Raw genomic sequence first — 15,156 nt, 5'->3', positions numbered from 1 at the left:
TAAAACTTCAACGGGTCATAACTTCTTCGTTATAAGTTGGATTTAGTGTTTATATGTATGGAATCCTTGTGACATATACTATAACTTTGGTTATGATTATTTACTTTAAATAATCTTCTATCAAAAAGTCATTTTTAACGCTTATTGTCTCTAAATTGACTAGCTCGAATATACGTGTGTTACATTAGGGCCTTGGACTTCAAATGGTTTGGGTTTTAGACCAATTCTAGCAACCGGTGCATATGTTTCATCATAATCAACACCTTCAAGTTGACTATACCCCTTTGCAACTAAGCGTGCTTTGTTTCGTATTACCACACCAGATTCATCTAACTTGTTTTTGTAAACCCATCTTGTATCGACAATAGTGTGACCTTTTGGCTTCGGTACCAATTTCCAAACTATATTATGTTCAATCTCCGCAAGTTCCTCTTACATTGAAACGATCCAATCGGGCTCCATAAGTGCTTCTTTTGTGGTTCTGGGCTCGACGGATGACATGAATGTTGCATAAGGACAATGGTTATTTACATCATTAGAAGAACGAGTTTGAATCCCTGAAGACAAGTTGTCGATGATTTGAACCGGTGGGTGATCTTTCGCCCAAATGTGTAGAAGAGATTGTTGATAGTCTGTGGCTACGGTTGAGGGAATATCCTCTACACCAGAGGACTCTTCGGGTCTACTTGAAGAAGGTATTTCCCCCTCGATGTGTGAACAACCCGTAGATGAGTCCTGGACTGTTAGGATTGGTTATGTGGTAGGTAAAGTAAGTTCCCCCTGGATTGTAGATGGGAGTTCCCCCTGAACCAATGACGTCGGTTCCCCCTGGACTTATGAGTGAATAATAATCCCTGGATCCGTTCTTGTATCAATGTTTTCAACTTCTTCATCCTTAGAGTCTTCAGACACGGTTGACTGCTTGGTTGGTCCGCGGGTGGGTGTTGGAGCATATCTTCAATTACTGGAACCTAGATGGTTGTAACTTCCAAAGGAACTAAACTTTCCCCCTCAACCGACGAGGTGGAAGTATTGAATGACGTTCCTTCATACACGATTGGTCCAGATACTTATGCATGTTGTTGTTGGGCTACCGAAGACACCAAAATTTCTGATGGTGGGATATCACTTTCCAAGATGAACTTTGTTTCTGTTGAAGGAGCAGTGTTGCGGACGTAATAGTCATCGAATTTGATGTCAAAGCTTTCGACTATTAGTCTTGTACACCGTATGAGAACCCTGTATGCATCTTTGTTGGTTAAGTAACCCAGAAAAATGCCTTCATATGAATTCGGTGCAAACTTGTTAATATGATCCTTGTTTTTTATCACAAAACATCTGCAACCAAAAATATGAAAGAATCGGACATTGGGTTTTCGATTGTGGAGACATTCATATGGAGTCTTGTTGAGGCGTTTGCAAATGATGCTTCGATTATGAACAAAGCATGTAGTTGCCACTGCTTCTGCCCATAAGTAGAGAGGTAAATTGGCATAATTCAACATCAATCTAGCTGCTTCGACCAATGTTCTATTCCTTCTCTCAACTACTCTATTTTGTTGTGGTGTGTAAGGTGCTGAGAAGTTATGGCTGATTCCCTTGGAAACTAAAAAGCTATTCAAGAGTGCTATTATCACTCGTTATCCGTCTGACTGGTAATTTGATCTGGAGCTCTATTTCTTTGATGAAGTTTATTATGGTCCGCGGTGTGTCTGATTTGATTCTAAAAAAGAAGACCTGAGTGAAGCGAGTGAAATCATCAACAATTACAAAAATATATTTCTTGTAGTGAAGATTGGCTATGGTTGATGGAACACAAAGATCAATGTGAAGTAGCTCTAGAGGTTCAACGATTGAAGAATCAACTATCAGAGGATGGCTACCCTTACTTTGTTTACCACATTCACAGGCTAGGAATAAGGTATCAATGTTGTATTTTAAGATTGGTAGTCCACGAACTAACTCTTCAGTTACCAAGTTGTAGATGTATCTGAAGTTGAGGTGAGCAAATTTTCAGTGCCATAACCAACTCACTTCAGATATTGGCTTTGACAGAAAACACAATTGCGGTTTGCCAATGATCAAAGATACATCCAATGGATACATTGTCCCTTATGCTTTAGATTTGATCAAGCATGTGTTTTTGTCGTTAGTCATAATGTAGTAATATTCACTATCAAACTCAACTCGATGACCAACTTTGCATAATTGACCCACATTGATCAAATTTTGTTTTAGAACTTCTATGTAGGTGACTCATTGAATAGAGAAGATCCCCATAGTCAATACTCCATAACCCCTAATGATCTGTTTGCATTGTTCCCAAAGGCGCCGTGTCCACCACCACTGATTGGCCTAAAATCTCGAAGGTATTCCAACCTTCCAGTTATGTGCAAGGAGCAGGCAGTATCATTAACCATTTTTCCTCTTGTCCCTCCTTGCACATTGCACGCATAATCAGTTGGTTTGTTTGGGCACCCAAACAAGTTTGGAGCTAGTAGTAATGTGGGAAACTTTCTTAACATATGTATGCATGTGAGTGTTGGAAACACATTTCTTTTTCCATGTTTGCTTGGGACTACAATGAGTTACATCTTTTGGAGTTTTTCAAGTTGGGATTGGACATGTCTTCGATGGAAGAGGATAAAAGAAAAAAGATAAGTTCTTTTCATTAATCCACAAACCATATTTAGTCAACAGTCTGGAGGGTATGGTCTTTTGTTTGTGACTGGTCCGAGGTTGGTGTTTCTTGGTATTGTCCACTGGATTTTGAAAAGGTTTTCTGAAAGAGTTTGTCATAGGTTTAGACCTTTTGACTGATGGAGGGGACTTCGAATTTTGTGAAGTGTGCAAAATCCCCTTCCTTTTTGTGTCTTTTAAGGAATTTGGTGATTTTGACTTAAGATCTTTTTGAAATTGTTCAGTTTTGTTTGAGTCAAGAGATTTAGTCACTGGACATGACATTTTGCACAATCCCTCAACTACAGTGGATTTTGAAATTTTTTTTGCAGGTTTTTCAAAATCCCTTTTGTTTGATAACTTGGTCGGGTTTTTGAAATTTTGTTCTTAGAATAAGCTTCTCACTTTTCATGTCGGGATCTGATCTCCATTTTCAGAGCCAATTTTGCTTCTACCTTTGATGGGACAACATCAAAAACATTTAATTGAGGTTTCTTGAAATTCTTTGTTTGAGGTAAAAATCGAGGACTTGAATCATCAGAACTAGAAATTTCATGATCCTGAGAACACTGTCCAAATTCAAAATTCACACTGGCCGGTTCATGCAAGATAGGCCGAAGAGTAGTGTTTTAACTGGGGTCTACGGTAGAGAGAAATGGACTACTGCAGAGTAATTCTTTGGTGATTCTTTGTTGGGACATGTCTTGGAAGGCAAGGATGGACAATCTTTAACTAATTCAGGTCCTTCCAAAACAATTTCTACGTCCACATCTGAACTAAATTAAGAGTCGGGACAAATTGTGCCAATGATGGGCAAGAGATTATCTAGGTTACCTAAGGATTCAAGAAGAATTTCCTCAATAACACAATTATTGATAAGTTCATGAAGTCTACCGAAGTGAAATCTTATGTCTTCGGGAAAAGGCTTGTCATTGACTGGATAATGAAAGGTCTGGTATGGTGGGACATAAGGAAGATCGACATCTAACCGAGGAGGAGAATTCTCATCGGTAGAGTACCCATTGGACCATCCCCAGTTGTAAGTTTTGTCTACGGTCCCATTGTTAACTAATTTATTTATTGCTTCACTTTCATTAAACAACTTTTCGATTAAACGGTTCAAACATACAATTTCTTTTCGGGCAAGATCCCATTGATTCAAAGCAATATATAATCGAGTTTCACTTAACATTCTAGCATCTTTTTCTAACAACAAGTATTTGTCTAATATAGTGATCTTAAGACTTTTGTCTTCTAGTCTCCCTCTCACATGGTACAACTCTTCGGTCGCTATGTTCTTTTCATCTAGGGCTTTGTTGTAGTCTGTAAGGATGACAACACATGTGTTATTAAGTCTTTCTAAGTAAGGTTCACAATTATACATGCTGTAATCATTAGACTGAATCATAATTTTTACCTACTCGATGATGCTGAGAGTTCCATTTTTTGCCATGTAGCAGTATTTCTTCCGCATGTTCATTGAGCCGTCTTCCTCACTTGTTGCCACCATGCATATTTTCCCTTTCTTCTTGTTGTTTTCAATCTCTTCATCTCTCGAAGACCACACTTGATGATCCCTTCTCAGTTGAGCAACATAAGCTCTTTCCTTTTCTTTTTCCTCCATTTCTTGAGCCATTCTGAGGTAGAATTCCTTGTATTTTACCATGTTTGCTTTGCAGTATTTGGAAAAATGATTTTCTTTGTGACACTTATGGCAGATAATGACTCCGTCTTTGTCTTCGGTAGTGGTACCAAAGTCTGAAGGTTTGTTGGTCTGAGGTGTTTCTTTTGAAGGAGGATTCTATGGATGTGATTGATGATGATGTTTCATGGGATATCTTGGATGGTTACTCTGCGGGTTGAAGTTGCGATTGAAGGTTGGCTTGGTGAACTGTTGGTTTTTTTCGAAAGGATGGTGGTGGGAGTCTATTGAACTGTTGGTTGAACAGGTCAATAACATTCTAAAACTCTTCTTTTATCATCTAGTTCCACATCAGCTTCATACGACTACAGTGAGCTGTTATATGAGTGTTGGTATGATGATTCTGTGGGATATGGGTACTGGGGAGTTTTGAACTATGGAGTTTGATCCATCAAAGCAAGTGGTCCACCAAGGTCTACACACTCCTTTAACATCGTCGATTCTTGAGCTTAAAGTTCATCGCATAGCTTGAACAGTGAGAGAGTTTGGATCTTTCTATCTCCCTGGACTATCATCTTAGCCATAGTCCAATGTCTACCCATACCATTCAGAAACTGCAGATTTGTTTTGTGATTGCTTCTTACAGTGCTAGTGTTTGAAAGTTTTGTGATGATGAGGTTTAATATATTAAAGGAGTCATCAAGGCTTTCACCAGGTAAGGCTTTAAAGTTGGTGAATTCATTGAGAGCTATTGTAAGCTTCTTGTCATGAGCCTGTTCAGACCCTTAATAGAGATTTTTTAGAACATCCCAGATCTCTTTAGCACATTCACAATTGATAATGATGTCGAAGTTGTCAGGAACAACACCACACGAGATTTCGTAGAAGGCTATAGCATTTTTCTCCATCTTCTCTAATTCGTCATTGGTAGGTCGGTTCATGGTTGCTTGACCTCCACCAAGTCTTGCTTGAGCACCGTCTTCTGGAACAGGAGTGAAAATAGGGACATGAGGTCCTTCTTCTACAGATCTCCACACATCTCTACCAAGCCTCTTTAGATCTTTTTCCATTCTTTGGGACCAATGATGATATTCATTTGCAACAAGTATTGGGGATCTATTAGAACCACCAACACTGTTTGAAACGTTTAGAGAATAAGTTTGTGCCATTTTCCTTGTTTTTTTAAAAAAATTATGAGCTTTAGTGGTCTAGAAGGCCTTTTAAATCAGAATTTTGAGAATAAAAGCTTCGATTTGTGAAAGGAATTAAAAGGCAACCAGTTTGGCTCTGATACCAATTGTTGAAAAAAACTTGAACAAACATTAGTACAAGATAATAAGTTGCGGAATTAAAGTTAATCTCAGTGGATCTTGTTAGCTTAACAATAATAATAGTTAAATTGCGAAAATGTAAGGAAAATAAATAGCATCAAGTTTATATCAATAAGCATTAAACAAGTAGACACGAGGTTGAATCGTAACAACGTTTGCATGCAAACACAAGTTAGTATAAGATGAACAACACAAGTGAAGAAGGACTCGATTAAGTACCAATTAAGATAACTTAAGATATATAGATGAACAATTTGATATTGATAAACATTCAGTGATCGGTAGATTGATAAATGGTGATTTGGTAAAGATTACATGAAGTGGGATGCTCTATTTATAGTGTCCCAAAAGTTACATCAAAAGAGTAAAATAATCTAAAAATAACTGACTATGGTGACCATGAATGGTTCACCGGATAATACAAGGAATACAAGCAATGTCAGTTAAAGTAACTAAAATTATCTTCATGCAGAGCTCCACTCTGCGGTTCTTCAACATATAAAACAGTCTCCGGTAGTAACTTCTCTATGGTATCATCAATTGCAAAAGTCTTCGGTTCCTTTTAGCTAAAGAGGGTCACTTTTTGTTTCAACATATACACTTTGATTCACCATGGTTTCCATGATGCTGTTTTGGATAATGGTTTTATTAATTAAAAAATTGAAATTTTTAGTCTTAATTTTTGGGACGTTACAAGGGGACAAAAAAACAGTTTTGGAAACTCACTTCCGAGACCAGGTGCTTTGGACCAGAGATGACAAAAATTATGTGTCATTCTTCCGTTATCTTCAAGAATATCAATCGAATTATGAGAAGCATGAATTTTCACATTAAGACGTTTGTTATCAGTAACCAAGATATTTCTTTCACTAATTGAAATTTCACATTTGTCATTCAAGATAATACATTCATCTTTGGCCATTACAAATTCTCTTTCTAACGATTCAATCTTAAGCTTACGGTCTTCAAAACGTAATCTAAGCCTAGTCAACTCACTATCCAACTTCTCACTAACTTCTATGACAGACTCATAGGCTCTATGGATAACTGTCATATCTGATTGAATTTAAGTTAGATAAGGTTTACAAAAAGATAAATCAAAGTTATTATTAGTAATCATAGATTTTACCTGCTGAATGATGCTTCGGCCAGGTGGATCGTTTGTTGCCATGTAGTAGTAGTTTGGTTCAACATCGTCATCATCAGCTTTTGAACCAGAAGACCAGTAACCCTCATCACACTCAATAGATTGTCTATCCATAAGACATAATTTTCTTCTAGATTTTCCTTCTTCCTCATCACCAAATGACTAGTACCCTTCAACATTTCTTGAAACAGTGGTGATAAAAGCCTTTCCACTTTCAAAAAGTTCTTGTGCTCTATGAGTGTAACAACCCGTTATTTCAGGTCAATGTAAGTCTAAACTACAATCGTATACAAGTAAATCCATGTCATAACATTAATACAATAAGAACTTAAATGCCTTAAGGGCATGTTTATATAAGTTATTTTATTTGCATACCTTGATAATCATACATATATATAAGTTATAAACACTTATATATTGAAAACTATGCATATATAACTTAATATAAAAGTCAATAAAAGTCAATAAAAGTCAAGAAAGTCAAACCAAAGTCAAATGATTAAAATTATTTGATTTAATATAATGGATATAACTTTATTATATTTTGTGTTTTAGAAATTTGAAATCTAAAATAATTAGACCAAAATCATCCTTTTTGGTGATTCTATGCGAGGATCGAAATCAGCTCCACCGAAATCACCACTGAAAACCTTAGCAGGCCTCACTTTCCTCGGACCGAAAACAAGTTCTCAGTCAAGACCGCAAACCCTCAGACCGAAAACCCCCTTGTGAGACCCCATCCTTCGGACCGTAATCCTCTTGACCGTAAACCCTCCTTGGTGGGAATCCTTTGGACCAAAATCATTTTTTTGGGTCCCTTTATGGCCGAAATCTCCAAAATATCAAGATATTTAGTTTCAAACCACCTTATTTTTACCCCTATATATATATATATATATATATATATATATATATATATATATATATATATATATATATATATATATATATATATATATATTCAACCGAATTCACATTCCCCATTTTCTCATTTCACTCCACAAAATCTCGAAATTTTCCTCTCAAAGGTGCTCTTAGCATAATCAAAACATATATCCAAACTTCCCAGGAGACTATTTTGTTTTCAAATACATACAAATTTTGGTAAGTTTTATTCATAAAATTTGTGTTATACAACACTTATATTACTTGTACCATCTTAATCACATATTATTATATGTTTAAAATAATTACGACATGATTAACTTCCCGTGTTCTAGCCCCAAGTCACCATTGCTATCATATTAACTAACCGTGATCACATACAAAGTGAGTTCATACCCCTACGTTTTCATGATTTTTTACTGTTTTAAAGGGGGGGGGGGGGGGGGGGGGAGGGGGGGGGGGGGCATACAAGTGTAACACAAGAAATTTTGTGTTAATATCTAAACGTTTTCAATATTTAGTCAATTGTTGTTGTTATTAAAAACATTTATATTGGGGTAGAATTATTTATTCGACTGCTTATTTAATCATAATTATATAAATATTATATTTATATAATTATAAAAGCATTTAAAACTTGTTAAACAAAAATATAATTTTTACAATCTATTTTAGTACTATTTGGACATAAATGTTGAATTTCACGAAACAATCGTATCACGGATTTTACAATTTAAACTTGCTGAATTATTAACAATACAAAGGTTTTCGTTTCAGTAGAACACATACATATAAACTATAATAGATATAGTTTATGGGTCTTACATATTACTTTTCAAAGTTCAGAATTCAATACGGAAAACAAACAAATAAACTATAATATGTATAGTTTAATATGTACTACTTTACATATTCAGAATACATTATGGAAAACAAACATATAAACTATAATAAATATAGTTTATGGCATATACTTACAGTTTATCCATTACGAATTAACTTTTCATTATTCTACACGTAACCGTCAATATAGCATTTGTGAGACACACTTCACGTACTTATATAAGTACCAACCAAGTCCTAAAATTATAACTAGTGTCTCCTGGTGGGAGAGCGTGACACTTGTGTATAGATCTATACGTGACTGACAATCCCGCACCTTAACTGTTCGCTACAGTTAGGCCGACAGGCTTGGGGTGACAAATTTCGTACTGATTGCGATGCCTAAAGAACGTCGTGTTCAGGCCATCTTAGGTCATCAAACATGGTTATGATAACTCACAATTTGGTATTGAATAATACGATTGGTGTATGAATAAGTAAACAACTTCACATAGTTTTATTAAATAATAAAACTATAATACAGTATTTTACAGTACAGCTAGTGAATCTAGACACTTACAATTACACAGTTTTTATACAAGTACAAATACAGAAAACTACTCTAGTACGGAGAAAACATACTTTTCATAGTTCTATGTGAATTAAAACTACATTATACTATTTCAAAGTACAATAACATTTACATGTTTTGGTCTTAGGGTATTAAGACTACAACACATTACAACAAAAAATATAGGATTTTCTGGGTAAATATACTTACATTTTCAAGGAACAAATAAACAGATTTCAGTTACAAACATGCTTATGAACTCACCAACTTAATTGTTGACACTCTTTTCAAAACTACTTGTATTCTCAAGAAATCAGTAAACAGGTATGCACAGATTTTGAAAAGATGGAGCTTCATAGACTCATGTCTTTTAGTTTTTGCTATACGTTTCAGTATCAAGTATACATTGATTTGAACATGAATGTAACTTTATCAATGTAATGGTTGTTTTACTTTGATTACTATTATGCAATTGTTATGATATTGTACACGACGTCATCCGCCCCCGAACGTTTTCGCCGTTCCAGTTTGGGAGTGTGACAACGAGCATAATAGGTTGAGTCTTTCACCGTTGCTTTTTGAGGAAATTCAACCAAACAATCCTTATCATAGTGGTTTCTGAGACCATATTTGTGACATACAATCTTGGGCTTGGCTGAGTTTAGAACTTCGTGAGGTTCCGAGGAGAGATTCGGAAGGTCGATATGCTGGTCGATTTTCAATAGGTTTAGGGTAAGGTTGTGGATTGCTTTGGTGAGGAGCTTGAAAGTTGTTTTGAGAAAGTTTTTGATTGAGATTCCAAGGAAGTTTGTACTCCATAGATAAAACTGGAAACTCTTGCTGGAAACAAAGTTCGGAATCAACAGATTTTGGATATAGGTTTTCTTCGAACGGATTGTTTAGAATTAAAGAAGTAGCCGTGATAGTTGTGGTGGGTTGAACAGGTGGGATGACTCCAAATGGATCCAAAACAAATGGGTTTGGGATCAGTGGATTGGCCGAGCTGACTAAACCGAGATGACCTCCTAAAAGTTCTCTCAATGTTTGAGCAACATTGGATTCATGACCTTCCAGTTCGTCAAACAACTGATAGAGCTTCAGTTTCTTCATAGACCCATTACTCTGAAGATAGGACTTAACATTTCCGCATCCCTTTCCAAGGCTATTGATGAAGTTTAGGTTGTAATCTAGTGGAGATCGAATTACTCCATGTATTGTCATGTTGTTTACCACAATACTATACCGATTTGATGTAGAGGCTACAGATTCACCAGGAGTTATAGTGAAGGTGTCGAAGTAATTTACAACGGATGTCACAAACTTATCCTTCATGTTCTATAATCCTTCCAACAAGTTTTGGAGTGTATCCCAAATCTCTTTGGCAGATTTCTACAACTTAATGTGCACAAAGAGAGAAGGAGGAACACCAAATACCATTTCAGAGAAATCGATTTGATTAGCATGAAGTTTCTCAATATCGGTTGCAATTAGTGGTGCTTGTCGAGACTCTTCTTGACCCATGAGAGTGGAAACATCTCTAACCACTTGTATTACAGGAACATGAGGACCTTCTTTCACTGACCTCCATATTTCTTCACCTTTTTCTTTACCAAACAAAAATCTCTCCATTCTAACTTTCAAGTAATCATATTGGAAAACAACTAGCAATGAGGCACGTATTGGGTAACCCACTCTATTTGCTATTTGCATTGAATACATTTGTTGAGATTGATTAGAAAGAACCATTGAAGTTAAGATATTAGAGTTGAAGTGGTATATAGAAGACTTTTTATCCTGAACACAAAAATCATTGAGATACCAAGGTAATCTACAATTAACTATAATTTTTTCTTATGGATTCAAAGGACAACCACTTAGGCTTTGATACCAATTGTGAAAGCAAAGAACTGTGTGGACAAGGTTTCAGAACTCAAACCTTGAATTAACTTAAGATCAATGTTTACTAATAATAAAGATGCAGTCAATTCTGGTAAACCAGTCTTGCCTCGGAATTAAGATAATCAACAAAGTGCTCAAAGTATAAATAATTAATAAGTATGAACAATGTAAAACGATTCAAGAAAAAGAAGAATATAAAAGAGAATACTGACTGAATGGTTCTTGATATAAATGAAAAGGTGCAGGTTCTACACTTTGATATAAAGGATGACTACTCCTTAAAATAGTCAAGGAGTAACTATAAGACAAAACTGACAAAGTGCGCATGGACTGAGAGACACCTAAAGATCAACAAATTGGCATATTTGTTGTTGTTGATCTTGTCTCTTGTACTATACTATAAAACAATAAGAACAATACAAAATAGTACTTGTAATAACAAATGCACATTACAGACACAAAATACTTCAACACAAAGATGCATCTCAGACTTATCTTGACTTCGGAATGGACTTCACTTCGAAATACTTTCACATAAGATTGCTTAAGGATCACTTTTCATATTCTAATTGTATTTCTATGATTCAATCATTCGATAAAGTGCTTTTCATATTTTATCTATTTATCACAACTGAAATTATTCATTTATGTTTTCTTATTTGTCGGAACTTTTTATTTATCGAAGATTACTTGCAATTTTGGGTAATAGCTTTTAACTCGTCTAATAATTACAATATCTTTTTGATAAAACATGTTTAGTGTACAAATTATTAAGCAGCCAATTTGAACATTAAAATATCCTAGACTTTCTTAATGAATATTAGTAAGTTATTTCTTTTGTTTTGATATACAAATAATGTTTGGACTTATGAAATAACTAATTTAATGTCTTTAATTGCAGGTATCGGTTATAAACGGATAAACAAAGATAAAATTTACATATATAATCTAGAGAAAATTGTAAATTTTGTCAAATATATTAATTACTTTGTGAAAAATAGTAAAAAAAAAAAACTCAAATTGCATTTTAGTCATCAAAATCGCAGATGGATTAAGTCCATATGCGATTTTGACAACCCATCTGCGAACGTACAAGTTGCTAAAACATATACATGTTTTAGCAAATTGTACGTTCGCAGATAGACTAGTCATTCTGTGAACATAGGAACTCATCTGTAAACATAGTTGTGGTTAGTATAAAAATGAAAAAAAATTTGCTTTATTTTTCACTTTTTTTTATTGGAAAACTCTTTCTGAAAAGTTTGATTATGTTTAAAACTTCAACTTTATACTTGTTTAGTTGTTATAAGGATTGAAGTTTCTAATTACTTAACATTAATCTGTAGCCTTTAATTATTCGTAGTCAAAATAAATAAATTAAAAAAAAAACCCCAAAATCGCAGTTAAAATGGAGTGGAAATCGCAAATGGGCTTAGTTCATATGTGATTTTAAGGGGGCGAATGATGTATTTATACAACAAAAATAAAAAACTATATGTGAAAATCACATGGGCTTAATCCATTTGTGATTTTGGTGGCTAAAAATACTATATAAGTTTTTTTTTTTTTTTTTTTCTACAAAATAATTTACATGTTTGGCAAAATTTACAATTTTGTTCTTTATTTAAGTATTTCATATTAATGGTTTTGTAATAAAAACAAATTTTATAGTGATGGTCGGTATTTAATGGTTTAAATGTAGAGATTGGATGAAACCATTAAAATTTGAAGTAATGATGCCACGTGCTGAGCAGATCTAATATGATGCCAAGTGGATTTTTTTTTTTCAAACACCTCCAAGTGTCCTCGATAATGCTCTAGCGTAAATGGAGTTACAAAAATGACGAACTCTTGAGACAGAATTCTCGTTTGTTCTGAAAAAAAGGTCAGAGAGGGGATGATTAGGGTTTCAGACAGTATCCCGATGTAAGAAACCATTGGTTACTATTCTGAAGAATGAAGAACAGCGTGGAATCTCGCGAAGAAGATGCAAATGTTTCTTCTTCATTTAGTCGTTTACCAGATGAAATCATCCTCCAAATATTCAACAAATTAATCGATTTGAAAACCCTATGCTTTTGCTATCTCGTTTCCAAACATTTGTCCTCGATTTTACTTCAAATCGAAGCCATTTCCTTCACTGCTCCTTTATTAAACCCTCGCAATTCCGATAAGAACACCGTCAGTGACGTCTCCCCAAGTCAGCCGTTTCTATCCGCGCATACGTTTTTGAGCAAGTTTAAAGAAGTGAAGTTCTTATGGATCGAACTTCCTTCATCCAGTCATAGAGATATTGATGATCGTCTTTTGTTCAGGTGGAAAGCTAAGTTCTGTAGCAGAATGAAATCGTTCATATTTCTGTCACCACATTCAATTTTTCACAAGGATGGATTCTGTATTAATGGAAATGGGGAAGAAGAAGAAGAAGAAGACAACGAGTTACGCAATGATATGTTTAATCAGAAATTAGTCATTTCGTTTCAGTGTTTTAGGGATGCGATGGTCTGGCATTCGATATTGTTGTACTTGGTTAAGGATCTACCAAAGTTAGAAAAGGTTTCCATTACTGAGTCAGGGAGAAGAGGGAAGCTTTCTCTGAGTGGGGAAAAGCTCATTGAGGTGAAGGAATGGGTACAACATTCAGCTTCTGAAGCTGTAATGACTCATTTAGAGCTTCCTACTAAAATAAGTAATGGTTACATTCCCGTTTTGAAATTACCAGTTTCAGGTTATGTGATGAAGGGGATATTTTTTTGTGTAATGAAGATGAAAGATCTTGAGGGTGGAAATGATGGTGTTATGAACAATGAGGATGCTTCTGCAGATAAAGAAGAAGCTGCGTATACTGAAGCTGTGATGGAAATTTTGGAGAAGCATACGACATGATGCTTAAGATGGCCGATGGTGTTTTAGTATGAATCAGGTGTGTACTCAATTAGGTTTTCATATTAAGGCTTTTTCTCCTTTGCAATTGAATATCTATAAAGTTAGAACTTGTTCTTTATGTCTGGTTAATTAAACACCCACACACAGGTCCTCAGTTCTGAAATTAATCAGGAAAACATAAAGCTATTAATATGACGCTTTTAATCGATGTCTCTGAATCCATCTAGATGATGTTCTCATAAACAGAAATCTGGTATCTGTTAAGCCTATAAAAAGAAATAGGTGAAAGAAAAGATAAAGTTGAAGAAAGTTTTTGTTAGAAATAAGCTGTAATGAAAAAAAATATACAAGGGTAAAAAGGTCATTTTAACAAAGCTAGTGCTAAAGAACAGTTTTTGCAAAAATGAAACCACAGGTAAGGTAGCGTTCTTGTAATGAAATTGGAAGTTGGACCAAACATGCAATTTCCAATATACCACAAGGACCATTTCTGTAATTTTGTCTAAAATGATGTGTTATATGGTAATGATTAGAACTACTTTTGCAAGAAAACCATGGTATTTATCGTAATTCATGTTATGTGTATAATCTTTATAACTTATGTTTTATGTATGTATGACTTGTATTTTTAGGTAATGATATGTTTTATGTATGTATGACTTGTATTTTTAGGTAATGATATGTTTTATGTATGTATGACTTGTATTTTAAGGTAATGATATGTTTTATGTATGTATGACTTGTATTTTTAGGTAATGAAGCTAGTTCAAGTAACAACTAACAAAGGAAGGGAAAATATTTGGTAGATTGGTAGATATTAATTGATAGAAGATAGAAGAAATGTTTAAAACAAGTATTGAGATGTGGTTATTTTTGAGGCGGATTTATCTTTAGAAACTAGAAAGGTAGCAACATGTTGGTATGGAAAACATGTTATGTAAGTGACATATAATAATACTAAAGTACTAAGTAGCATGTATATATTTTATAACATATTTTTATTGTTAATGGACCATTTAAAAATTTATAAATGGGTCTCATTTATTTTGTTTAACCTAATCTATACTTTTTTTTATATTAAATCATGAGACAAACAAAAAATTATAATTTCTTTTATCAAATAAAGAAGATTGTTTAATAAAAGTTTTAAAAGCATTTTTTTAATCTTTTTATAAAATTTAAAATAAATATGTTATAGTAATGTTCAATTTTAGTGTTATTTTGATCATATGTTTTGTGGTGTAATATGTTTTTCTTTTATTATGTATAATTAATTAATTAGATTAAAAGATAG

The 15,156-nt window shown here is 34.3% G+C and overlaps 1 protein-coding gene across 1 annotated transcript; it reads left to right on the top strand.

Annotated features, from left to right (window-relative positions):
* Positions 1 to 12,562: 12,562 nt before the first annotated feature.
* Positions 12,563 to 14,855, top strand: LOC111889141 (uncharacterized). Its single transcript, XM_023885281.2, has 2 exons — positions 12,563 to 13,899; positions 14,615 to 14,855. Exon 1 carries the CDS (start codon positions 12,933 to 12,935, stop codon positions 13,860 to 13,862), a length of 930 nt encoding a protein of 309 aa, XP_023741049.1. The 5' UTR covers positions 12,563 to 12,932; the 3' UTR covers positions 13,863 to 13,899; positions 14,615 to 14,855.
* The last annotated feature ends 301 nt before the right edge of the window (positions 14,856 to 15,156 follow it).

Source organism: Lactuca sativa, chromosome 3 (assembly GCF_002870075.4).
Source record: "Lactuca sativa cultivar Salinas chromosome 3, Lsat_Salinas_v11, whole genome shotgun sequence".
NCBI classification, from domain to species: domain Eukaryota; kingdom Viridiplantae; phylum Streptophyta; class Magnoliopsida; order Asterales; family Asteraceae; genus Lactuca; species Lactuca sativa.
This window is presented reverse-complemented; position numbering and strand designations above follow the sequence as displayed.

Bases quoted from the DNA above. Each gene is read 5' to 3' on its own strand.
- LOC111889141 (XM_023885281.2), top strand. From the start codon at position 12,933: ATGAAGAACAGCGTGGAATCTCGCGAAGAAGATGCAAATGTTTCTTCT.